We start from the raw sequence: 27,456 nt of genomic DNA, 5'->3' as shown, positions 1-27,456 counted from the left end.
CGAGGCGTCTGGAGTGGGCAGTGCTCGATCTCCATGCGTGACAAACTACAGCGGTGGAGAATGGTTCCACCTTGTCCCTGTCATGACAGCACCCTTCAGGAATCAAATCTGAATGTGCTGCAGCATTGTGTCGTTGCTAGGGTGGTTTTTCATGGCCATGGCCTCGGTGTTACCCGTTTTTGTTATATCTGATCACTCTTCACGTGGTCGTTCCGCGCGACTTCTAATTGAAGGGGGTGTCTTTTTGTTTGCGGTGAACCAACTTAAAGAGCACGAAGAAGCAAAGTGATCGCTTGCGTGCCCTCGCACCATACGAAACAATTGATTGATTCATTTATTTTCATAAGGGTCGTTTATTTTGCGACAATGAAAATGTTGGTCACTTTTATGGCCAGATATTTGACAGCATGTTGTTAAAAGTGCAGACCAAAATTACATGACTAGATAAACAAAGAAAAGCACACATGTTCGCACACAATGACGAAAGCTTAGCGCCGACAAGGGTGAGTCGATGAGCAACGTAGTGGGAGCGACAATGCATTTTGTACAATGTGACCGACGTGTTCAGAAAAAAAGAGCAAGCAATTTAAGCGCCAGTCACAAACACAGGCAAGGGCTCAGAAACTTACACAATGAATAAGTGAATGGTTAACAATAAAGACAAACCACGCATAGTGAGAACTACCGGTGAGTAAATACGTGGACACGGAAATGAACATGTTAGTGAAGATATGATAACAAAAGCCTGAAAAAAATATGTAAATAACCGTATACAATGCCGCTGTTCGTGAAGAAACGCAGTAAAGCTTTCAGCACTGTTATTTGCATTTGTGAATCATTCCGTGGTCCAAGTACTTCATATTTAAGAGAACGGTTATCAAGACCGCTGAGCGTTGATCTCAAAGCACTCTCTTAGCAATCGTAAAGAGGACGAGTCGTGAGGATGCTCCCATAGGTGACTACATTTTAACGTAAATTATCAGATAAAGGAATACCTACCTCTGCATGCCAATTCCAGTCTAAACAGGTGAATTAAAGGTCCGTGGCTGGGTGGTCACTGGTATGCGCCGAAAATAACAAGCTTGTATCAGTCGTATACAGAAAGCTAGCTATGCCTAGAATTTGTATCAAAGTGAGTGTTTTGCGTAATAAATTTGCATTGTTTCCGACAATATTGCCAAGAGCTATGAATTCCGTGAAGGGAAGAGAGTACAATGGAGTCGATTTTTTGTTAGACCATAATTAACACTGTAACATAGATGTTAAGAACAATATTGTAAGTTTAGACATTGAAGAAAACGTTTTGTGTGAATGCACACCACAAGAACCGGGTTAAACAAGTATAATACCAGATGAAATGCGCCATGCCTACAGAAATACATGACTTATAAATTCAGGCTGTAGTTGAAAAGTAGGCTGTGAGTTCTCTTCGAAAGGCTCTAACTTCGCAAATGCTAAGGATGTTTTCAGGGATACCATTACAAAGCATTACGGCGCGAGAGAGTGCCGGTGAATTGTAAGTGCATGTGTCACCTGAAATTTGTTGGTAGCCGACATGCTGCCAATATGCTTCATGAGGTGCATGTCGCGTGAGGTGGGGACATCGTTTAGAGACGGGAAAAGCAAATCGTTTTTGGCTGTTTGTTATTTCACGAAGCGGAAAGAAGGAATGAAACGTGGACCAGACGCATGTCTTTTTTGTTACCCTGTACTGAGCGAAGGGGTTAAAGGGACAACAAAGAGAAGGAATGCGAAATAAATAGAATCGGTTGCGCACATACGTGATTGTGCACAACGAATCCTCAAATGGCTGTACTGTCCTCTCGACTGGAGGAACTGTACTAATACTTCCTTTGCTTTTCACGCCACCCAGGCGCATGGCCGTGGTCAAGTATTTTCGTTTCTGAAAACGGTTTTCAGTACAACCGGCTTGATGTTGTCCAGAGAAGTCCGCGCTAGACGACGTACCCGTATACGAACAGAAAAGCGAAACATTTATGCGAGATTCTAATGAAGATAGCAATCATGATAACAGAACGTTTGTGTTACACGGTGTTGAAGAGATTGCAGTGAACGAAATGGACAAGCTTGATCAGACGACCAGAAAACGAAGTATGTACATGTAGTGGTCGTGGAAGTGATTTCTACTTCAGCCTGCGTATAATGGATAGCGCCCTTCGTGAAAGATGCGTTCTAGGTGAATATATAGCCTAGAGCAGCGCAGACACAGGATATAGAACGACAAGACACAGGGAGCAGAGCTTTTTGCTTTTGAACTCTTGTTTAGTCCTCTTCCCAAATATGCACTGCCCTTCTGACCTGATCGCTTTGTTGCAGTGTTATAATCCAGTGCACCGAAAATTTCTGCTTTGAACGTAAACGCTGTTTCGTACATTGACGTGCGTTGACAGAAACCCAGTCAACAGAACACGTGGTCTAAATAGGGCTAGATTCTGTCGATGACCCGGCCTCGTCGGCAGGCTCGGGGCGTGGGCAGTTGATGTAAGTCACGTTCAAACCTAGTCGCTTATTTCTCTTCTTCTTTTCGAGGCGGGCGACAAGGTTCGGGATCTCTGTGACGAGCTTTGCGAACGAAGGTCTCTTTTTAGGGTCCTCCTGCCAGCACTTGAGCATAATGTCGTACCTGGGTATATTGAAAAGAAAATTATTGAAACAACTGCAGGCAACATATAAGTATAAAGATGCTACTCAAGAAAGAGCCCTGTAGGAAACGACATGTATGCAAATAACTTAGATTTGGTCCACTAAGGTACTGATCACCGTAGTTTGAGCAGCATCATCGACGGACAGTATAGAAGTACATAACACAAAAAACGCGGGACAACACGTCATCCGTGTTGCTTACTATCTATCAACATTCCTATAGTTAAACTACAATTAAAGTCACGTAAATGAGTTTACAACTCATCGGGGCAGAAGCTTGGTTGCTTCATCCGGCGTCCTTGTTTGAGGAAGTCCACGATGTCCCAGTTGTCCACTTCAGGATAAGGTGTCACTCCGCGAGTTATCAGCTCCCATAAGAGCACTCCGTACGACCACTGCAACAGAAAGAACGCGCGGTATGTTCTGCAACTTTTTTCAGTATGGCTTACGCAAGCTCGGGTCAAAACCGAACGACTCATTGTACACTGCGCTTGTATACGGCGGGCACATACCACGTCGGTCTTGTGACTGTAGATTCCTTTCTCCAAGCTCTCTGGTGCCATCCACTTCACGGGCAGCTTAGTCTTCTTATTATCCCCACTGTAGTAGTCCTTCTCGTAAACATCGCGGGAGAGGCCGAAGTCGGCGACACGGACAATAAAGTCTTCGCTCAGCCTGCAATGGAAGTGCCACTGAACACTCGTGTTTTCATCCGTCAAAAACAAAAATGTCACGGAGAAATTTGAACTCTTCGCAGGAGCCGTACTGAGCAATGAGTCAAAGAACAACCAAGCCGACAGACGAGGAGGGTAGAAAACGACTATGACTAGTGCCTCCAGTATTTTTTGTTTTTTTTCCTCCCTCGTCGCCATGGCTACAATAAAGCTATATCACATGGCACAGTTAGAGTTCTTACTCACATGCAGTTCCGAGCTGCGAGGTCCCTGTGCACGAACTTTGTGTCCGCCAAGTACTTCATACCTTCGGCCACATGGACTCCAAATGTTATCAGTTGTTTTATTGTAGGTGTCTAGAAGTGCGCGAGCAGGAAAAAAGAATTTCAAAAAGAATGACAGAATATAAGTCGCACTTCATCGCAACAAGAAAGGTTCCCAAACTGCTACGTGCACATAAATTTGGGTTTTGTATTTAAGATAGCAATCTCTATATACTTAGCTTTTACGCTGATTTGTGGACCTTGCTGTCTGAATGCTGTTGTTTGTCATATGTGCCTTTAAGGTTTGCGCTCGTAGCTATAGCAAGGTAAAGTTCGTGTTTTGACCGTTGTCGTAATCCTGTCTGAAACCTTGTGTGTATCATGTATAATAATATTTGTTGTGGTGGTTTTACCAACACTTTTAGCCTATCAATTGCCATTTTTTCGATATTGTCAAACAGGGTATCTACATTGCTGCCACCAGGGGGACAGTTATGCGTTAAAATTTGTTTATTACTGATGCCATATAGTTCCACTTCCCACTTTGTTCATTTATCACTGTTGCCCACATTTACGAGTAGGCGTTGGAATGCGTCCACTTCTTCCTGCCTGTTACTTACATCCTTTATCACGTAATAAGCTTGCACTAGGATGCCGATCCTTTCCGCATGGCTTACCTTTTCAGTCATTCATGTCGTTAAACTTTCTCTCACTAGCACGCCTGTTGTTTCGACTAAATTCGTTTATGCATCCGGTTCTCTGACACGTTCTTGGTAATTATACATGCAAGTGGCCACGCAGTGCTAATGATGCGGCAGTGAGTGTTCAAGAGACTGTTGTGAGAGGCTGGCATAACCCGTCACCAATCTTTTGAGTAGTTTTAGTTTAGAAGAACCAAAGTGCAAAATATCGTATGTTTTTGTAGACTACTGTATAATCACCCGAAAAGACAATAACCGTGGGAAAAGATTGAGCGCGGATTGATATCTTGGAAGCAACAGCCATTATTCAGCGAGTGCATATACTAGATGACGCCAAGGCACTGCGCCGCAGCAAACACATGTTTCGCTAAGGAGCGTAGAGATTGGGCTTTGCTAATGCTAGTTAATAAGTGTGCGCACGAAACAGCGATTTATGAGCGAGAGCCACATACAATCGCAGCACCTTATGCGAGGGAGACCTAAACTTGCCATCCCAAGTCGTTTCTGTTGAATATTTATGCGAATAACCTTTAGTATTTATACCGATACCTTCGTAGCACCTACACTGTAATTTACACATGGCAAGCCACATAATATTTCGGAACAATCAAACGGCGACTATACTAAAAGTTAGCTTCATTGAGGCGAACGGACAGCAAAGAGCAGGCGCTTAGGCAGCGTGATTTTCAATTCCCAGCTGTAAAGGCTCGTTGAAGAACCATTAGCTTCTTTTTTTTTACTCTCTCTGTGTTCTGAAAACTTCCATGAGTAGATGCACGTACAGTGCCGTAAAGAGCGTTCCATGTTTATTGGAAATGATCGAACACATTCATACACGTGGCACGTGCTTCCCAAAGGCAAAATAGCGCCAATCTGAGCTGGCTCCTGCACATTATAGCTAAATAGAGCAGCAGCGCAGGGACAGAATTTTAATTTGTCCTGCCCTTGATCTGTCGTGTTCTCTACATTACACCAGCATACATATATATATATATATATATATATATATATATATATATATATATATATATATATATATATATATAGGCAACGCTAAACTACGCCGGCTGTACGACTACATATAGAACACGGCGCCAACCTTCAGCTGTAGCAGTTTCTTCTTCGATGCCCATAAGAGCGAAGTTAGTGGAGGAAACCTCTTTTCGTGGGAATAACTGCTGCTCTCACATATAACTGTGCCTCATGTTTTTTTTTGTAATCTGCACTAGAGCAGGCGTATATTTACTTGATCTAAGCAATGATAACATTATACATCAATAACATAAACGTAATTTCATACGGAGTATGATAACCTACGAGAATGGAGCTAAACGCCGAAGTGTTGTACCCTGAAAAGAATTTTTTCTACAAAGGTTATTAGAGGTCACTCTTCTGCTAGTGTCTGCGGGAGCTAGAAGCATGGCGTTCCAGCCAGCATGGAAACGATGATTAGTACATGTATTTACGTAAACTGCGCCCTTCTGGCTTCAAACGACCTCGTGGCTTTGCAAACCGATTATCTTAAACAAGATATTGCGCTATATTTGTAACAGTTCGCGATGATTATGTCTGCGCACAGAGTCATGTCGCCTTGCTGCATTCAGAAAAACTATGATAGCTCGGATATTTGAAAAATAGAGCATTGTAAGTAATGCCAGAAGAGCGTCTGAAGCCACAAACGCAAATATGAGACAAATGCATCCGTTTTGACAACAACTCGCGTGGTTTTCCAACGATCACAGTGCCAGAGTTCCCTGCAGTGATCTTTACAGGGAACGCTATGCATCGAAAGCAGTTGTCAGCATTCTCTATTGGCGTGCAGACGCTACTGCAAAATGATTGACGAGCAACGAAACAACCCTCACGTTTCTGTCGTCTCGTATGTAGGACAGCAGGTCACCGTATTTCATGAAGGGTGTGATAACCATGAGGCCATCCTCCTTGTCGATGCTCAACCCGATGAGCGGAAGCACATTCACGTGGTGAAAGTCCTTCATGATGAGTGCTTCCTCCAAGAACGCCGTGCTGTCAACTTCACCACCGCGAGAGTCTGCAGCGTCGCGTCAGAGAACATACCCGTCAGTCGGAAGGAATCGACTATACTTTGTGTTGAGTGAGAAAAGTAGGACTTCCATCACAAACAGAACTTTGGAAAGCAGGAGCAAAAATGACGGCCCGCGTACGCTGTTGCTTTCTATACTCAGAACGCCATTAGCGCTGTAAGCCGACGTTGCGTATCATTGGACTTAAAATTTTAAAAATAATAAAAAACTGACACTGCTTTAAGGAGGGCATTGTGTTTTGGACAGCTAATTTCATGTTATGAGCGCTACAGTTAACACAAGAAACAAAGAAAAGTGCAAAATATGTATTTTTTTTTCGACAGGAGAAACACACGAAGGCTTTCAAATTAAAGCAGTTGAGAACAAAGAAAGTGGTGAAATAAAGTTCTATCTTTATTGGCAAGTGAAAACATGAAACTGAGTATGAGAAAGTCTTAGTTTGACACCAGTTTAGTAAAACCTCAAACAATGCGTTTCACCCAACGTTTGCGAACGTTAGCAGACAGAAAATATAATTTCGAAGAGCAGATCTGAAATACTCACGCACATCGTGCATTAGCTATTTAAAAAATGGTTGTATATCTCAGTCGGCAGTTGTTAGTGCTAAGGTTACAAGGCGCATTCACTCGGTCAAAATATTTGTATTTTTTGGATGGCAGGGTCTCCTCTGACTGGAAGTATTTTGATGCCGCATCTCTCTAAAACTGAATATCTCGTTTTATTGGTTAGGCTATTTTGGTGCGTCGAGGCTTACATATCAACCCATACAATGGCAAAAATAAATTATGAAGAGAACTTGAATGTAAAATTTCACCTATGTTCTCCTTAGGTGCACAACTTGCCAAAACATCATACACTATTTGCGATCGCTAGTTTGCTGCGTGTAACAACTGTCCTTCAAATGTACTTTAAACGTTATGTCTATTTAAAACAAGAATATAATGTAAGCAAAACGCTCAGAATGAAAAGTGAAATGACAGGAATACACACTGTTATGCAGAGTTTTCACTGCCACCTCTTGAACTTGACCTTTGTCTTCTTGTTTAATAGTCCCACGGTAGACACAACCGAAGTGACCTTTTGGTGGAGAGAAAATGAATATATGGTTTTTATAACGAAGTAACTTCCGGCATTTAATAACATCTCCAAATGAAATTTATTTTTTGTCAATGAGTCAAAAGTGCCCTGCGCTCAACACTTTTCGTGACCGAATACTGAGTTGTAGATGTAGCAAGCGTTCTTTACCAACTTATAATGTTACATTACTACCGCTTTGAATCAGCGCGAAGTAGGGCCAGACAATGAAATCTTCCTTACCTCAGTAAGGAAGCCTTCATTGCAGTGAGGCTACCTTATGTCACTCTGAAAGGTTCCTTACTGAGGCGCCCTCGGTGAAGGCTTCCTTGGTGCTTCCTTGGTACTTCCTCAGCATAAGAAGCCAAACAATGAAATCTTCCTTACCTCACTAAGGAAGCCTTCATTGGGGTGAGGCTACCTTATGTCACTCTGAAAGCTTCCTTACTGAGGGGCCCTCGGTGAAGGCTTCCTTGGTGCTTCCTCAGCATAAGGTAGCTCCAAAGCTACCTTCATGCGTCCTTACGCCGCTCCTGGCCCTGAACGAGCGCTTCACCTCACTGCTTAACCACGTGGCATTCGCTTGCGCATGCGCACTGTCGCCCACCTGCGGAGAAGCGCGAGCACGGTACGTCTTGCCAGGCATGTTCGTTTCAGTCACGCGTGCGGCATGCAAGCATTGCTAGGCGTTGCTAGGCGTTGCAAGACGCCGGCGTGCCAGCGTTGCTGGAGCACATCAAGTTTTGCACTGTAATGCGCAACTTTTTTTTAACTTTAGTAAACGAAACTAGAAGAAAGCGTCCACACTTCTCTATATTAGCTATTCAATTTAAAGATTGTGCGACGATACAACATTTTTAATAGAATAATGGTGTTCGCGGAAAGATTTGAAGAGATAATCTCGAACCCAGGCACGCGGCAACCGCTCCTTAGGTGAGGACGGGTGAAGGGAGCTTTCAGAGTACGCTTGCTTCCTCCATCGGTCCTTCGCTGTAAGGAGGCCTCACGTAAGGTTAGGAAGCGCTCGAAGGAAAGGAACTAGGGGTTTGCGAATATTCGGAATTTCGAATACGAATCGAATATTTTCCATATTCGAAGCGTATTCGATTCGAGAAATGCATGTTCGGAAATTCACGAATATCCGAGGACGGCCGAATAACGGTGGAAACGGCGAATATTCGGATAGACTGCGAATAATTGAGCAATTAACCAATTGTATGCTTGCTCCGCATTCTCCTAAGAATATTTTTATTAACTGAGAACTTCGCATGATCCGCTCATTATCTGTATGCTCTGTTTCAGTCTATCTGCTTCAGGCATTTGAGACATGATCAGTTTCGGTTTCTTTTTCACCAAGCTTTATAATTCCAATTATTTTGGAATGCCCTATTGCCTTGAAGATTGTAAAGGCAACTCAGGGTTGCCTTTGCAACCCTGAGTTGCCATTATCTGTATGCTCTGTTTCAGTCTATCTGCTTCAGGCATTTGAGACATGATCAGTTTCGGTTTCTTTTTCACCAAGCTTTATAATTCCGATTATTTTTGGAATGCCCCATCGCCTTGAGGGTTGCAAAGGCAACTCAGGGTTTGCTAACATTGATTCAAAATGTATCAAGGCTCTTTGTGCGGAGTGGAAATTTGATGAAGTGGCCAGCCTAGGCATGTTTCTTGATCCGCGCTTTATGGCCACAGTTCATCAGGCATCTGGTCAGATGATCTGGCTGAAAAACCTTGTGACAAGGGAGCTCCAGGAAGCCGTCCTGGAACACCGTGGGGACACCGCCGTGCCAGCGTCGACTTCGTGTCCACTGGTGGCCTCGAGTGTATGGAATGCTTTTGACGATCTAGTGATGAACAAAGAGAAGACACATTTGGCATCTGCCCCTGAGAGGGAAGTTACAGACTACGCGCAAAAGCCTCTTCTCGAAAGGGGCATGAATCCTTGTGAGTGGTGGCAGTCCATTGGCCGCTTCAGGTACCCGCTTTTAAGTGCACTCGCCCAGAAGTACTTGGCGATCCCTGCCACTTCAGTTCCTAGTGAAAGAGTCTTTTCTACCGGTAGAAATGTGACAGTGCATAGAGAGCGTTTACTTTCTGGCCATATTGAGCAGTTAATTTTCCTTCACGACAATCTGTAACAAGCGTTTTACCTGACTGAGGGCATTACCTGAGTCCATTATCTATAATTGAGTACCTCTTTAATTTGAAACAACCTCGTAAAATGCAATGTTATTTTTAAAAGGGTAATAAAGCTATTGTTACCTCTCTTGCAATTTTTTAATACTACACATGTATTCGATATTCGATTCGATATTCGAAGAGAGTTCTTCGCCTTATTCGTATTCGATTCGTAATCGAAAATTTCAATATTCGCACACGCCCAAAAGGAACGTTTTATTGATTGGGCCAAGCTACCTTCATGCGTCCTTACGCCGCTCCTGGCCCTGAACGAGCGCTTCGCCTCACTGCTTAACCACGTGACGTTTGCTTGCGCGTGCGTGCTGTCGCCCACCTTCGGAGAAGCGCAAGCACGGTACGTTTTGCCAGGCACGTTCGTTTCAGTCACGCGTGCGGCATCGAAGCGTTGCTAGGCGTTGCACGACGCCGGCGTGCCAGCGTTGCTGGAGTACATCAAGTTTCGCACTGTAATGCGCAACTTTTTTAAAGTTTAGTAAACAAAACTAGAAGAAAGCGTCCACGCTTCTCTATATTAGCTCATCAACTTAGAGATTGTGCGACGATACAACCTTTTTTATTGAATAATGGTGTTCTGGTGTTCGCCTAAAGCTTTTAAGAGATAATCTCGAACCCAGGCATGGCGGCAACCGCTCCTTACGTGAGGACGGGTGAAGGGAGCTTTCAGAGTATGCTTGCTTCCTCCATCGGTCCTTCGCTGTAAGGAGGCCTCACGTAAGGTTAGGAAGCGCTCGAAGGAAAGGAACGTTTCATTGTTTGGGCCGTAGTGTTGCAAAGATGGGAGCATGCTGCAGGCACCGTCACTTCAAAATCCGGCGCGGGGTATGCACGATAAACTTTCAGCGGACCCTTGCGAAAAGTGACGGATATAATAATACAATTAAATAAAAAGGCCCTAGTTCCGCCCGAAAGGCGAAGCATTGATAGCAATAGTCAAGTATTATGCAATTACATGAAGTAAGCTTTGTTGTTTTATCGGCCATATAGATACAAGTAAACATTCGCTAATTAAATTGCGAGCATGGTTATTCCCGCGTGCACCGGCAAGCATGAAAAGATATCATTCGATGACTGCGAACACTGGTCCTCACAACGCTGGCATGACGAAGAGCGCCTACAGCGAGGAGCGACCACCTCTTGCTGCCTCTCACTTTAGTATGGATGGATGGATACAACTTTCGTGTACGTCCGGCAAGGTTCAACGTGACCTGGGCTCAGGTCTCGCACGGGGGAATGTCAAGGCCCTGCCTGAACGCCGCCTCACGGGCTTGCTGGGCTGCCCACGTGTGGATTCCGAGGTCTGAGCTGCGCAGAGCGGCGGCCCACCTCGACGACAAGGTCTCTGGAGCAACTGCCATGCTTCCTATAACTGCATTGCATTCCCACAGCATTTGTTTGAGTATTGCTGGTCCTTCCTGGCACAATTTGCACGTGTAGTTCTGATGCTTATCTGGGAAGATAGGATCAGGGAAGGTGTTCGTCTGGAGCTGTCTACAGGTGACTGCCTGCCTCCTGTTCAATTTAGGACTCGGAGGCGGGTATATCCTTCTGGCGTTTAGATATGCACTGGTTATATCGTTGTATCTGGTAAGCCTGTCCTTTTCTGTGCGAAGAGTGTTTGCTATCGTGCGAGAGGCTTTGCCCTGTTCGGCGCGGCGGGTCATGTCTCACGTCGTCCGGTATGCCGTCCTGTTTAGGTTCGGGAGCGCGTCGCCTTCAGTGGTGACGTGCGCGGGGAACCATATGATCCTCGAGCTCGGGGTTTTGGATCTGCCCGCTTTGGCAAGAATGGACAGAGCTTCCTTGGAAATTCTACCATTGTCGTATTTCTTTACTGCCGTTTGCGAGTCGCTTAGTACAACTTCGCATTCCTGTCTTGTGGGGGCCAGCGCGATCGCTACTTCCTCCGCTATTTCCGAGTGTTTGGTGTATACACTGCATGCGATTGTGATATTGGAATTTGTGTCTGTGACAACGGCGGTGTATTTTTGGCCGTTCGGATATTCGGCTTAGTTGACAAAGCGCGCGTTTCTCTCCCGGCCGAATGAATGGAGCAGAGCCTCGGCTCTTGCCTTTCTTCTACCTCAGTTGTAATCGGGGTGCACGTTTCTTGGTATGTTTGCCACCGTAATGATGTCTCTGATTTTGTTGTGTATTTGTATTTTCTGACCGTGCTGGTTGTGGTACGTTATGCCGAGCTTGTTCATAATGTATCTTCCCGTCGTGGTGGTCCACAGGCGTTCGAGCTGCGAGATGCGTTGTGCTTCGCCTATTTCTTCCAGGGTGTTGTGTATGCCCAGCTGGGCCAGGAGCTCAGTGCTCATCGATTCCGGGAAGCCCAGGGGTATCTTGTACGTTTTCCTTATGAGCGTGTTGAACTTGTGCTTTTTCGCGACGTACCAGTTGTAGGCGGCTACGTAGGCGATGTGGCTGACAACGAAGGAGTAGATCAGTCGAATGAAGTTTTCTTCCTTCATGCCCGCGTGTCTATTGGTTATCCTCTTCATGAGTCTCGTGGCGCTGGTCACTTTGCCTTCGATCTTCCTCACGGTTTCGCCGTTAGCTCCGTTGGCCTCAATGATCATTCGGAGGATTTTGATCTTGTTTACTTTGGGGATTGCGTTTCCGTCTTGGGTGTACAGGCCGACTTCCTCGTATTGCCGGGGTCCTGTGTAGCTCTTTGGCGGCATGCCTCTGCGCATGGGCCGGTAAAGGAGTAGTTCGGACTTGCTCGGGGAGCATTTGAGGCCCGTTTCTTGGAGGTACTCTTCGACTTTGTGAGTGGCCGTTTGTAGTGCGTTCTTAATTTTCCCGTCACTGCTTTCGGTCCGCCCAAGTTGTTATATCGTCTGCGTATATAGCGTGGCATATTCCTTCGATTTCCCGCAGTTTCCTGGGGAGACCTAGCATGACTAAGTTGAACGGGAGCGGATATATAACTGAGCCCTGGGGGTACTTGCACTTCCCTTGGTCCGTTCTTCGTACTCGAGGTCGCCAAACGTCAGGGTGGCTTTGCGATTGTTCAGAAACTCCCTCACGTCGTTGTAGGCCCTCCCCCCCCCCCCCCCCGTTCAGATTAGTCTTGTTTCAGGATCGACTCGTGAGCAACGTTGTCGAATGCTTTCTCCAGGTCTAGCTCTAGGATGGCTCTGGTGTTTTTTGTCTTGTCGTCAGGGATCTGGTTCTGCAGTTTTAACATTACGTCCTGCGTGGACTGGCGGGACGGGAAGCCTATCATGGTGAGGGGTTAGGCTTTCGTCTCTTCTAGATGGCTGTTGATACGGTTCAGGAAGGCGTGTTGCAAGACCTTACCCACGCACGACGTGAGAGAGATTGGGCGTAAGTTCTCCAAGCTCAATGGCTTTCCGGGCTTGGGTATGAGGATAGCCTTTGACCTCTTCCACTGCTCCGGGATGCGGCCTTCTTTCCAGCACTTGTTGATGTAGCCCGTGAGTTTGGTAACATATTTGTCGTTCAGGTTTCTGAGCGTCTTGTTGTTAACCCTGTCCGGTCCTGGGGCTGACTTGCCGTTGAGTCCTTCGAGTGCCGTTCTGATTTCCGCCTCGCTGAAGTCTTCATCTAACTTGGGACGGGGACTGGCAGTGTACCGGCTGTGCTCGACCATCGGTCGCTGCGGAAGCTACTTGCCGCAGAGTTTCATGACGATTTGCTTCTCGCTCGCCACCCCTTTCTCTTTGTGCAGAAATCTAGGCATGTCGGCTCTTTGCTTGTATTTGCTTTGGGTTTCGCCCACCATGTGCCTCAGCAGTCACCACGTTCTTCCGTTGCGAAGTTGGCCATCAGCGGCGTTTCAGACTTCGTACCACTGTTTCTTGTTCAAGGTTTTGCAATGCTCTTCGATTTGTTTGTTTAGTTCGGCTGTCTGTTTCCTCAGCTTTGGACTGAGCCGCTGGGCTTGCCATCGGGTTTGTATGGATTTCTTAGCTTTCCAGAGGTAACGAGGTGACTCCGTTAGAATTTTAGGAGTGATGGTTTGGGCGGCTTCCCCGACATCTCTGGTCAGGTCCGCGATCCATGTATCAATGTCACCGATCGGCTCATCATTTAGCCTGATATCCCGTTGCTTGCGGAACTTCTCCCAGTCTGTCCATTTGAAGCTTTTGACCGGGGGGGGGGGGGGGGGGGGAGGGGCGGTTTCCTCTCGGGGGATCTTTATCTCGATGATCATGTGGTCGCTACCTAGGTCTTCTAAGGTGTTTCTCCAGGTAGCCCTCCTTAACTGTTTGTCCTTGGTTGTGGTGTAGCCGTATCCCCAGGCATGGCACGGAGCGTTGAAGTCCCCGCCCACTATTACCGGGTTCAGGCCGGAGGGCTCGGCCACCTTTTTGAGCAGGGAGAGAAAACGCTGCCGTTTGTTGGATGGGTTACTGTATATGTTCAGTAGAAAGATGCTATTCGTTTGCATTCTCTTAGGAATAATCTCTGTGATTATAGGCTTCACCTGCGGGCCTTTATATCATGTTCTATGGGTACTAGGCCCTTTCTGATTTGTGTGGCGATGCCCCTATCACTTTGGAATTTAGGGACGAGGGCGCGGTAACCCGGGATGTTGGCCGACAAGCCCACGGTTTCTTGTACCATTATGACATCGGGTTTTGGTTGGTTGATTCTTACGTATTGGTGTAGGGCCGGTTTTTCCCGGCTAGACCTTTGCAGTTACACTGCCAAACCAATAGCTCTCTGTCGTGTCTGGCACCACGACAGGGACGGTGCCCACATCGCACATTCCTCGAGCTTGACCATCCTGGTTGTGAGACCGGATATGGCGTAAGACAGATTGCCTATTGCGATTTGCAGTTCGGTAAGCATGGCTTTTTTCCAAACTCGCCCGTTCGGCGCGGCTGGTGTCTTGGCTTTGCACGGCTCGCTTTTTCGCGGGTGGGGTTGCTTTGTCCTGTTTCTCGCCATTGTTGCTCGGAGCAGGAGTGCTGACGGGAATGGGTCTTGGGGGTTGCGCGGGAGGCGCGACCATTCTTAGTTCACGTACCTCTTGAGTTAGCTGCTGTACCAGGCTCCTGACCATGCCGTTCTCATGGTTTATTTCTGCAATAATCTTATTGTCTATGTTATTTGTGACTCGCGGTTCTGAGGCAGTTACTCTGTAGACCCCGCGCCTTGGCGCGCCCTTGAGCGCGTCTGCCCACCTCACCTTTTCGGGGAGAGCCTAGACCTCCTGAGCGCCTTGGCGGCGTCGGTTGGATCTGGAGCTGGCTCGGCCTGGTCCGGGGGTGCGACTGCGAGCTCTGCTCCTCGACCGGCTGCGCTGGCGGGATCGAGGGGTCCCGGTAACCGACGTCGATCTGGATGTAACCCAGCCTCTGGATCTGGATCTTGGCTCTCCTCTGAATTCCTTGACCACCTCGAGTTCTGCTTCCGCTTCGGCCCTTTTCCTTTCCTATATTCGTTTTTTGATTATACACGAGGTCTTGACGTTTGCTCGACAGGATTTGTCCGCCGTGCGGTGCTCCCCTCCGCACATAGTGGCTGTTTGGGGTACATTGCTGATTGGGGTCTGGATTCTTGGCGCCGCAATCCCTGCAGATCTTGCCCTGGAGATTTGGGAAGACGTCCATATGGTGCCCCAGTCTATCACATTGGTGACAAATGTCGACCTGCTTCCTGTAGAACGAACAGCGAAGCAGAGTGGATCCGTACCTGAGAAGAGTGGGCACTGTTATGCCTTCGAAGGCGATGATGACTGTCGTAGTGTTGCCAAGACACTTCGCTGCTAGGGCTGTCGGGTTCCTGTCGTTGACGATTTTGGAGTTAAAGGCTCTGGAGCCTTTTTCGAGGGGTATGCCTCGGATGACCCCTTTGGCTGCATGATCGGGAGGCGTTTCATACGCGTTGACCTCCTATTGGCGGTCGCCGATCACGATTACTTCGAGCTTCCTGCACTTTACGGCATTGGTGCCACTGATTGTGTTGATAACGACGATGTTTTGATGGGTGTTTGGGCAGACGGTATCTTCGCTGGCGTCTTGATCGGACGCTCCTGCAGCCTGGCATGTGACTGACACAATGCTGACTGCGCCAATCGTTGCGGTGTTGAGGCCGACCTTGGGTCTAGCGACGATCTGGATGTCGTTCCTCGGGAGGGCCGGCATCCTGCTGGCCTTGAGTACCTGTTGTTTTACGTTCCGAGGGCGTCGCGGCGGTTGTCGACCATCTGCCTCACTGGTGCGAGAGTAGGCTTCGTTCTTAGGTGTATCCAGCGATGTGCTGCGGCCGGACAGGGGTTTGGAGCCGATCATGCACCAGCCGGCATCTCCACGGAATTCTTCGGGAGACGTCTCCTCTCCTTCGACGTGGGCCTTCATGCTTGGCGAAAAATTGGTGCGTAGGGCTTGGGTATTGTAAGGCCTGGCGGGCGGTAGCTCGCCTAGGCTCGCCTCCAGGCGTGCGCAGCGTCTTAACGCGGCGTCGGCGTAGCTCGGGCGGAAATGCTTCGTAAGGTAGCGAAAAATCGTTTGCCATCATGAAACTTGATACCAGCCGGCTCCTGGCAGCTTGCTACATACGAAAATAGCTGAGCTAGAAAAATAGCGTTCTGGCTCGCAGTCACTACCCACTACAGCATGTCTCCAAAATTATGATGTTACACGACTCACAAGAATAGATGCGCGGGACCAGTGGCGTAGCAACAGGGGGGGCCGGGGGGCCGTGGGCCCCGGGTGCAAGGTGCCTGTTGGGGGGGTGTCATATACGCCTGAAGACACCCCTCTTTCCGCCGGCTTGACTGAGCGCAAATTGCAAAGAATGCTCCGGCATCCAGTAGCCCGAGCCCATGCACCCGATGCATTGCGCCGCAGAATTGTCGGCTGCAGCTCTATCAACACCCCCCGAAATAATTGCACGAATGTGCGGGCTAAAAAAATTTAATTCGTGAAGTGGTCGCTAAACTACTCGCCTTAGCGGAACGTTTCATGTGGGGTGCGCTCGCGCTGTGCGTTTATGCTGGGAGCAGGAGTCGCTAAACATACAGTGAGGCGTTGTAAGGCGTTGGGGCTCTTGGGTCCCTCTTCTGTTCAGAACGCGCAGCGAAGACGAACAAAGACAGCAGCAAGAGGGCGTTCAACCAGCGCGCCCGGCGCTCGCGTTTACGGCGAAGCGTTCGTTGAAAGCGACGTTCCATAAGTGGGGCCGTCAAAAGTCGCGAATTGGATTCTCTGGATCGTCTTCAGACTCGGTTCGGCCGCAGAGTTTGGCGGCGAATGACTCGACAGGCTGTAGTCACGGGCCCGCCGCGATGTCCGGCTCGCTTTTACTTCCCCTCTTCCGCTCGCTCCGAGAAGCCGCTGCGAAACCTGCCGTTATGTTTCACGCTTTCCTTCTTACCCTCGAAAGTTTCAGAAAACTGTTGCTGTGCGGCTTCATGTCACAAGTACAGTGTCTGTATCAGCTGCACAGAATTTTACAAAAAAAAGGTGAATTTTGTTAGGATATTTCCGATCGAGATTCTATGAAGTTATGTCTTTTTATGATTACTAGGAACTCGGTAGCGCGAAAAATAGGGCAGATAATTAATAACCATATCCTTAATAATCCCGTAATTAGTACTTATAGAGGAAGCACTTCAATTGGAGAATTGAGGACTCAAAGTCATATTATTAACTCAACCAAAACTTCTGAAACAATATCGTTTTGGGTGCTACAACCTACAGTACTTTGGCACTGCAGATGGCGCCCAGTATATGGCAGCAGCGAAAGAAATATGAAATAGTGGACCGGTGACGTTGATCGCTTAGTCCTCTCCACTGCGAGTGCAGACCAACAGTAGTGCAAACTTTCGCTGGCACGGGCTTCATCGCGGCTTTTTCTTTCTTTTTTTATGGTGACGCCAGAAATCGACGCGAAGCGTGCTCTATTCTGTTCCCAATCTTGCGGTGGTACCACAGCTCGGATAATCACATTTGTCCGCATAGCAGCAAATAAAAACAAGGCTTTATTGATCAGAATGAAGAGAACTCGTAATTGTCATAGCATTGGCGCCCGCGCAGTGGGGAGGCAGGTAGCGTTTTCTAATAGGGTGGGGAGATCAGCGTCCCTGACAAGCAATTTAATTTTCGTTTTCGTTCAGGGCTGCACACAGACAAAATACTGCGTGCCATAGTACCTAATACGATTTTTGTGAAGTTGTTGTTGGGAAAGATAGGAATGTCGGGCTTCAATCTTCCAAAAGCAATATTGCCGCTAAAATTGGTAATTAAAACATTATTATAAAGATATCTGTTTTTACTTGTGACGTGAGCCATATTTTCCACGATGCCGCATTTGTATTGGCTGCCAAGCCTTACAGTTTGACAGAAGATGGGCACATGGGCTTATCACACGTTATCAGTCCAGCACCCTGTGTTATTCGGCGCAGGAAAAACAGCGTGTATATTTGCTGCATTCGCGATCTCTGGGAAAGAAAGCGAAGGAGAGGGGGTCCCGGGGAACGTGCGCGGTATCCAAGGTGGCTGTACTGGAGCTGAGACCCGGAAATTGTCGATATCCTCGCCTTCCTCGACTACATCAGGGGGGGGGGGGGGGGTGACAGAAGACCTATGGGCCCCGGGTGCCAGACGACCTAGCTACGCCACTGCGCGGGACACAGAGCGCGTGATGCCACCAGATATCTCGGCTCGCCCTTGGCATTTGCGCGTGTCGCAGATTACCTCCGAGATATGGCGCAGGGGCCGCGTAGGCGCTCAGCGGCGCGCACAGCCACGCGCAGCCACTTCCGGCCAGTGGTAAGAGACGCGCGCTCTCATCGTCAGGCGCGAGCTTGATCACGTGATCTCCAACATTGGGCGCGCATCAAGCCACCATCCTTCTCAGCGTACCCTCGCATGCTTGCCCTCGCACTTACAGCATATGGTGCGCGAGACACTCGTTCTTATCGTAGTTGAACGTTATACCGATCATCACGAACGACGGCGACGGCGAAAACTCGTTTGAACTGTCCACTTATTTCCTACTATTGTAATAAAAACAAAACACACAAGCAGACCATAACGGACCACCTTGATTTTTTAGATAGCTGAATGTGGCAACGACTGCTGTGTTATTCCGTGGGGCAACGTGATTCCATTATATATTTTACTTTATTTCGGTACCTCCTCTTGAATATTATAACATATACCAATTCGTTATGTAATAGAAATAATTTGTTATTATGAGCATGTAGTGGAAAATGAACTGTGCAAAGTTTCATTCGCATCTCCGAGTTCCAGCGAAGCATGCTGCCTAAATTTTATTTCCAATTACAAAAAGATTGGTCAGTGTGAAGAACGCCAGATGGTGTGGCGCTTCGATGGTGTTTCGACCTAGTGTCCGACCAATATGAGTTCACCTGCTGAAAGAGTAGGTCCACCTGTATGATATAAATCACCTTAATTCATAATTTCTCCATCTACAACGCATTATCTTTATCTATCGGAACATACTTTTTTACCTTGCACTAGCCTTTTTTTCTGATTCAGTCGGCGACCTCCACAGAAGGGCAGAGCTACAACGATTCCAGAAATGGCTTTACGTTCTATGAAACAAGAAATGTTACTCAGAAAGTCAGGACTAGATACCTTGCCCGATGACACGACCCAAATGGAGCCGCCCTCGATCGACGAGCAAGTTTTCTCTTTGAAGCATCGTTCTGGTTTCTTCATCTATGTCAAATGGGGCCTCCATCAGTGCTTGTTGGGCGTCAACGTTGCCTTTTCGAACGTAGCCTGTACAAAAAAAATCAGAAAAACAGGATGACAGTTAGCGTTGCGACTGAATAGGACGTAAAAACGAGACATTTTCTTTCGAGCATGTCGTTTGTTTCTGTACTTTTCCTTCTATCTTTGTGTCTCCCCTTATCCTTACTTCAGTGAAGGGTAGCAAACCAGATGTTTCTCTCCCCTTAAAGAAAGGGCGGGGACCCCACCCTTTCTTCCCTTTTTTGGTGCAGATGTTGAAAGGCCGTTGCACAATGTCACTTCAACTGTAGACGTGTTGTATATAAGCAGCACTGAGGCATAAAAATAACAGTTCATAGAGTAACATTTCTGAAGGGTTAAAATGGCATGTAGAAGTACACTTTACAGACAGAATTTCTTTGTTTTTTTGCGTACATGCTTTAATATGATTCTGCTTAAAAAAATGTTCGCGTTAACGTATTTCTGGGTATGAAAATTTCCTCCAGCAATACAATTTTACAGAGCCTCTCCAAATTCATATCACTTAAAAGAACTAGCAAACAACTTTTCTTTTCTTCACACCGTTACTTGTTGCTAGCCTATATATCATTCATGGCCGTGGTGGTGTAAAAGGACGCTCTTTCCGGTCCTGTTCTTACTTCGTATTGTTTGGCGACCTATTGCGCGAGCATAATTTGAACCAAATAACCCGGCAACAAGTATCGATATTACTTTCCTTTATAGTAGGCCCTGATTTCTCTCCTTATAATAATAGCGCATATTTAGCCACTGCAATGTACTACGCATGGTATACCTGACATATTGTCTTGACAAGGAACAAGTGCTGGCTAAAGGTGCAAGCTATGCCCTATATTCGTGAAGGCTGTGTTTGGCCATGCGAAGAGGATTTGTCACGCACAGAAGTTGTAGTTGCCAACGCAAACCCGTTTAATGTGTTAGTTTAAGTGTGTGGGTTTTGTGCTTTCCAACAGACAAAAAGCCCGAAAAAGGCGCCTTTTCCTGTCATGTTCTAACTTCATATTCTTTCGCGTCTGACTACACCACAACACTGATTTCTTTTTTTTTTTGTCTCTTCGAAAGTTGCCTTCTGAGTTTTCGAAAAGTATGGAGTAGCTGGGTTAATCGAGAACCTCCTTTTTGCATATAGAATACTACGGACTCAAGCTCCCTCACGATTGGATGCGTTAGCCAAAGAGTCGCTCTTGTTGTGACGCTGGTCGAAGCTAACGACGTCGCTGGTTTGCCAGGTGCGTTTGTCCCGTTGACGTCGGCGGCGGCACAAGAGGAACCCCACGCCGGCGACCACTGCTGCAAGCGCGGCAGCCACCGTTGAGCCAGCGATGATACCGACGTGAGGACCTGGCTGCTCAGCTGTCATCAGCCTAACGGCACCAACCGGGTAGCTCTGTCCCGCGTAGACCACCTGCTCAAAACAACCGCGCGGGGAGCATTCAGTTTGACTTTGCGCTAAGCGTTAAAAATTAACAAAGCTAAAGTTGTTTGACATTTTCTATAAAAATTGCAGCGGCCACAGGGACCACATTGATGAATCTCCACTAATCTCCACTAGTACTACTGCATTTGTTAATGTAACATCGCTATAAGTCTCTCAAGTATATTAAAGAAAGGTTCCGAGCAATATTTGTAGAAAATTTAATAATGATTTTGTCTTCTAACTGTATATAAGCTCAATTAAACGTTTTCAGATATGTGTTCTATACCAGACAAGGAATATGGAGATGAAAAGCGAATAGCGCAATCTATGCGCAGAGAAGCTTTCACGAAGCGTTAAATTAAATTCCATAAAAGTGTTCTACAACGCGCCACTAATTTTACGTTACAACTCTTATACAGGAAGTTTTGTAGCATAACGCATACATAAAATAAATTCCGGGGTTTTATACGCGCCAAAACGACGGTGTTATAATGAAGCACGCCTAGATGCGGACGCCGGATTAAAGTACGGCAGCTAGCTGGGCCAGTCGGTACAACTGCGCCTTTATTACAGCGCGAACGAACCAACAAGCACAAAGAAGAGAGTCGTAACACGAGCGCTGACTCACGACTGAAAGTTTATTTCTTACAAACACCACATATACAGAAAAACTCGCACACCCGTATACCCGCACAACAGCCATTACCCTCAACCACAACGTGAACCATGATAGAATAACGGTATACACAAGATTGTGAGATTTGCGGGTTCCAAACATCCAGAAAAATCTTTTCTTTGCTGCTTAGCGCAAGTGGCGCCTTGCTGACGCACCTGTCACCACATTAACTTATCGAGTAGGCCTCTGACATGAGGGGGGCTTTTTCATCTTTATTTCTCCAGATTATAAGGGTGTGCAATCAAATGTGGGCGTGTAAGCACATGCTGTGCAATGTGTTGCCAAATGTGACAGACCTGCGTTCTTTATTCTGGAAGGCCGTTGCTGCAATGACAGACTCCGAATTAATTTTGACCACCGAGAGTATTGTAGACGAGTGCTTTTTCATCCCGGCCCCTTCGAACTGCGGTCGCCGCGGCCGGAATATAACCTGCAACCTTCTTACTCAGCAGAATAGCACCATAAACTATGGACCCTTTTCGCGAAGCAGTTTCCTCTAGAGGAACGAGAGGGCGCTTTCGGCGGGGCGCCGCACGTTGCCTCAGCGAAAGCGCGCGAATACGAAACTGTTACCTCTTCTGCGCTGCTTCAGCCGTCGGAAATGCAATTGGGTTTTCGCTAACGCACTGTACTCCGTTCACGGTGAAAAACATGGAGCGGTGGAGTGAAGACGTGCACAGTAAGCTGCAAAAATTGTAAGTGGCATATTCAGGCACGGAATGAATCCGTGCGTCAAAGTTCGCGAAGCGGTGCTATACATAACACCGGGTCCATGCTGTGAGGCAGAGGACGTACGCCTGGGGCTCTCTGCCCCACTCACCCATCCTCCGCCTCAGACCGTACGTGCTCCATGCGCCGAAGCATGCATGGGTGACGGCGACTACACCGACGACACGCGAATGTTCCAAGCTGAACGTTTCGTAAGGGACCACGTAGTAACCTAGTGACTAGCGATAATACGTATTTGCTACAAGCTATTGTTACAGCGTACAGAACATCTACGTTACAAGCCTTGTGTCCAGCAAGAACAAACCCATCCCAACTGAGCACACCCGCGAGCAATCAGGCATAAAATAAACAATCGGATAGTGAACAACCGGGGAACTTTACAGAGTCAGAAGCGTGACAGGCCAATGCTTATAAGTATTGGCTAAATAACGAACAAAACGTTTGACCCACTGATACTGATTTATTTCATAAGCGGAGAGTTAGCATATCTTGAAATACATTTTTAGCCCCGCTTTTATTACAAGCCCCGTATACGCTTATCGCGCCGTTTGGACAAAGCGTCCTGAGCTCCGAAAGTGCTTACGTGTTTTTTGCAGCTGTAGCCAAAGCTTCGCATGTCTAGTACCCTGTCGACGTCTACGATATCCGCCTAAACAGACGTTTGCGGAGGCATCATGTACACCCATTGTAAACACAGAGGCAACGGAGACAGCTGAGGTAACCATTGAACACGTCACCACGTGATAAAATATCACAGCGCCCACGGGATCGCCGTGAAAAGGGTCAATAGCCACCATGCTACCGCGGTGGTTGTAGTGATTACGTTCCGGCCCGACAAATCAGAAAGATACAGAAGCTGCAACCGCACCACCCACATGATCCAAGCGACCGCGGAGTGCACTATCTCAGAGATCAGCATCAGGCTATCAACGGGATCAGCGCTGTTTTGCAATTGCACGTTCTCTAGGGCCGGCCCACCTTACCCGGCGAGATGCGACTGAGAAGGTGCGGCGGCGGCAAGCGGCAGCAGCACTTTTGTTCGCGGGCCTGCAGGCTATTGACTTACTTATACTACCCGAGCCCAGTTTACTGTGCCTAAGCTATTCAGCACCACGGAACCGACATGATATAACAACAGAATATTCACATTCCAAACGCATATTTCTGCGTGCTCATATTTAAGTTCCGTTATATAAAAACAGTCACGACTTTTTGTTGATGATGAATACACTCAGTTACATTAGCAATATGAAGAACAAGATTGTTTGAAAATAAACAAACTGTTCGGAAGATGCTTACTCACTTCTAACGCGCAAGGTGAATCTTGTTCCAGAACGCCAGGCTTCATCTTGCAAACAATTGAGTGCGAGCTGACATTGGTGACATCGCATGCGTCGTCCAAGCCATTCACACGCAAGAAAACCTGCTCATCGTCCATAAAAAGTTCGAAGTGGTTTCCCTAAAACAAAGAACATGTCATCGACACACCCAAATCATCCACTAACAGTAAAATACCATCATCCGGCAATAGCAGTGGAAAAGCACCTATGTGGCACACGTACTCTTTAAATGGCATAAGGCAAGGCAATATATATATATATATATATATATATATATATATATATTAGAGAGAGAGAGGAGTTTTGCTTAGAGCAGTATTGCTGCGAAGCAATACTGCTCTAAGCAAAACTTAAGCAAAACTTAAGCAAAGTTTAGTCAAGGCCGACACTAGTAACTGATCAACGGCTTCAAGTGAAGCATAGAAATTATGGATGACAAAGGAAATTCATAAGGGCTGTGTCTGCTGATACGTTCACGAGCACGTTCGTCGGTAACGACATCAGCAAGTGGTCCAAAAAAAGAAACACTGCAATTGTTCGAAAATCATTTTAACGTCTTTTAGACATTGCAACACAACCTCGTATAGACATTGCGATAGTTACTCTAACTTGGCAACTAAATTCTGCAAAATTACGGGGACGTTTTTGACATTGAGCACGTTCAGAGAGACTGTAAGTGGCTACAACGACGACGACGACATCAAGAACATGGAAATAAGGTGGCACAGCGATGCTAATATTGTCATGCGGACTTAGCCGATACCAGTCAGCCGAATTAAACGGTCATATTGTTACGTGAATACCAGCGGCTTAAAACAAATGCGAACTTAACTAGAATCTCGCACCGTAATTTCAACTGCGAGTTCGCTGGGGTCGACGCCACGTTCCATTTCTGGAAACCTCATAAACTGTGGCTCCGGCTGGTAGACGAAGGTGAAGTGTCCATTGCCGCCGTCGATGGCCTGTGGAAGATGCAGCCCATCCATTTGAAAACTGATCCACACCAGAACCGAGTCATTCAGTCCCTTCAACTCGCTGGGGCTGATAACAGATGACTCCATAAGTGAAGTGCCAGGGCACTGCATCTTGAAGCCTCCCTCTATGGCACGGCATTCCTGTAACGCATGGCATATATGACCAAAACGTTTCAATGGGCATCTCCGATTATACAAACAGCGCGCATGCTACAATATTGAGGTAAGGTGCATCGTTTACCTTGAGCGACCTGTGTGAAGCTGAGATTGGGTTAGACTTAAAACTTGTCACTGGGAGATTGCAGCGAGACATGCAGCGCGTAGGTGACAATTGAAAAAAGACGATATATATATATATATATATATATATACGGAAGAACGGTGGGAGCCACGCAAAAGACATCGCTGGACGCGTTCGGCTCATCTTCGAGGGTGCTTTGGCGAACTTAATCTGCACGAACACCGCTTTCCTTCTATACGCTATACGAAGTACAACGTCACGAACAAAAGCAGCGTTTTACCTTTCTTATGTTCTCTTTCTGCTCTTGGTTCACAGAGGTCACTCGAGTGACGATGGCAGGCTGAGCCACGCTGTCCAAATGGGCGCCCGTCACCTCAAGAGAGAAGTTCCCGCTGCGAACCATCATTGAACCGATGGCGACCATCAGAATCAACGTTGCTAATGCCGCTCACACGTAGAAAGCTGCTTAAGGTTATTTTCAATCAGTTCAACTTAGCTCCGACCTCGTCCAACCTGTACCCACTGTAACCCTATGCCCATAGTAACGGTGTTCAAGGCTTTAACAGAAAGACCACAACTTATGAATGTTGATATGTTACTTTGGTGAATGCTGCCCCATGCACAGCCGACTCATTAACACTTATATGCTGTCTTCCCACCCTTATCTATTATTTTCTGCAGTAATTAATTAGACATTTCAGCCATAGCAGTTTGCTATTAATAAACGTGTCACCTAACTATTGCGTTTTAAAGTCACCTACCACAGGACGGCATCTTATCACTCCAGGAAGAAAGTAGAAGAAATCAGTGTATGGAAAACGCAATGTTTAACAGCACACTCAGACGTTCGCGTTAAAGGCCATAAAGTATGTGCACATATCCCCCAAATGCATTAGAAATGTCTGCCCGTTAAATTTAATTGCAGTATACTTGACGCAAGATGGCCTTAGTTGCCTCTGCACCAGAAAATATGGCCTACGCTGATCAAATTCATCAACATCCCAAATTTCAAAAACAACTTCAGATACAACATCCGCAATTCCCCTGTGTGTCACTTGCCTGAAAGTAGACCGCCTCGGTGTCACGTCGTCGATGATGGGGTCAGGTTTGTAGGTGAACTTGGAGCTCAGGTTTTCTTTTGGAATGAAAGGGACGTCCGTGCCATCTATGGTGAGGACGATCTGCATCTCCTGGTTCAAGTGACTTTTGTTGGCGACGGCGCTCGTTGAGCATTCCAGCGAAGTCGAGTTCATCCTGTCACGTCGTATAGCAGTTAAAAATAGAGTATTGGTTATTACGACATAGCTATATAGAGGCAGAACTGTTTCGTCACCGTGCCACAACGCACGGCTATACACCGAGCGTCCAAAGCTGAACGGGGGTTTAAATAACGTCAAGTAAAACTCTTGCTTGGGCTAGTTGGTTCATGCTTGAATGATTAAAGGCAAGGCGGGAAAGACAAGGACTGAAGGACTGTCGTTTATGTCCTTCTTCAGTCCTTGACTTTCGGCCTTGCCTTTACTCACTAAATAATGAAGCCGACGACGCTCGGTCGCGCCGATCAGCAGCCTCGGGGCCCCCGATCATCGCACGAGAAATTCAAAAATTACTTTAGAGCTGGTCAAATTGGATGATGGAAAACGCCAGCCTAGGCCGACCACGATTTCTGGGGATCGACCGGGTTCGACCGAACTCGCTGGGTTCAACCCAACAAGAAAAAGGCGAAGTCAACGCAAGAAGAAAGGGGACGGCCTCATAGAGTTCATTACGGATAAGGACGCGCATGAGGCCGTCCTACGTGGCCTCCGCAGAGAAACTGCTACCGTATCACCAGCTTCGTTTTTTGCAGGCAAATTTGAGCTTGTTGTTATCACTGAGTCATGATTTGTTTAAATTGTTGGACTTCAAGCGTCCACTAAGTTTTCATTAGGGAAATAATGATTCAATGTATTATTTATTAGGTATATTTCTTAGACCCAAGAGAAAACAGTGAGACGGCCGGACAACGAGTCGCACACCCAAACCTTCAGTAAAGTCTGTCACACGCATTCCATTGGAAGAAGAGACTCACAACGGCAACATCAGGGACCACGCGCCCTTGCGAGAAGTAGATTGCACCGCTTTCGCTAGATGACAGTACCTATGACCTATTTTCTCACTTATGCGTCGTTGTACGTGGTCACGTTTTGTACAGTGACCTTTTACAACCTCTTTCGAAAGCCAGAAGAGTAACAGAAACGCATCGACGACCTTACTTGGGACAATATTGCGTTTAAATTAGCCATGACAGCCGGGTCTTCGCCGTGGAAGAAACTCTTCAGCAGGCCTCACTGGAAATGTTGGCTATAGACTGGTTGTCGCAAAGAGACGTCTAGCTTGCGGCCTACCGCAAGAGATTGTGCCGCCAATAAAAAGAAGGTATAATAACCGCGGAGATAGAGACGAATGGAATGTTGAGAGGCGCTGGGACGAGGAGGTAAGCTAGCCTTATTCTTTGTGGGTGCCGAGAAGCCAAATGAAATTTCTGTCAAAAACCAAGCCTTAGTCTTTCTCTCTCTCTCCTTCTCAATAATTGTGGAATGGATTACTGGTCGTGGCTTTATGTGCTTTGTGTTCCATGAGAATGCCCGAGTTCTTGAACGTCCGAATATTTTTGTCATTCGGGAACCTTATTTATGTTTATATGAAAGCTTAGAACAGCCTATCAGGTACCAGCTGT

At 46.9% G+C, this 27,456-nt stretch overlaps 1 protein-coding gene across 1 annotated transcript in view; it reads right to left on the bottom strand.

Annotated features, from left to right (window-relative positions):
• Window positions 1–403: 403 nt before the first annotated feature.
• Window positions 404–27,456, bottom strand: part of LOC135917256 (hepatocyte growth factor receptor-like) — a 56,999-nt gene continuing 29,946 nt past the window's right edge. Inside the window, exons 8-19 of the mRNA XM_070539436.1 lie at window positions 25,797–25,991; window positions 25,018–25,129; window positions 24,368–24,637; window positions 23,486–23,641; window positions 20,516–20,765; window positions 19,223–19,369; window positions 7,356–7,442; window positions 6,168–6,352; window positions 3,585–3,694; window positions 3,177–3,339; window positions 2,923–3,059; window positions 404–2,644 (exon numbers count right to left, since the gene is read on the bottom strand). Of these exons, the coding sequence (XP_070395537.1) occupies window positions 2,437–2,644; window positions 2,923–3,059; window positions 3,177–3,339; window positions 3,585–3,694; window positions 6,168–6,352; window positions 7,356–7,442; window positions 19,223–19,369; window positions 20,516–20,765; window positions 23,486–23,641; window positions 24,368–24,637; window positions 25,018–25,129; window positions 25,797–25,991 (2,020 nt within the window). The 3' untranslated portion in view covers window positions 404–2,436. The remainder of the gene's footprint in view (window positions 2,645–2,922; window positions 3,060–3,176; window positions 3,340–3,584; window positions 3,695–6,167; window positions 6,353–7,355; window positions 7,443–19,222; window positions 19,370–20,515; window positions 20,766–23,485; window positions 23,642–24,367; window positions 24,638–25,017; window positions 25,130–25,796; window positions 25,992–27,456) is intronic.

This window comes from Dermacentor albipictus, chromosome 5 (genome assembly GCF_038994185.2).
Source record: "Dermacentor albipictus isolate Rhodes 1998 colony chromosome 5, USDA_Dalb.pri_finalv2, whole genome shotgun sequence".
In the NCBI taxonomy this organism is placed as follows: domain Eukaryota; kingdom Metazoa; phylum Arthropoda; class Arachnida; order Ixodida; family Ixodidae; genus Dermacentor; species Dermacentor albipictus.
The sequence above is the reverse complement of the archived record's forward strand: the minus strand, read 5'-3'. Positions and strand labels throughout refer to the sequence as shown.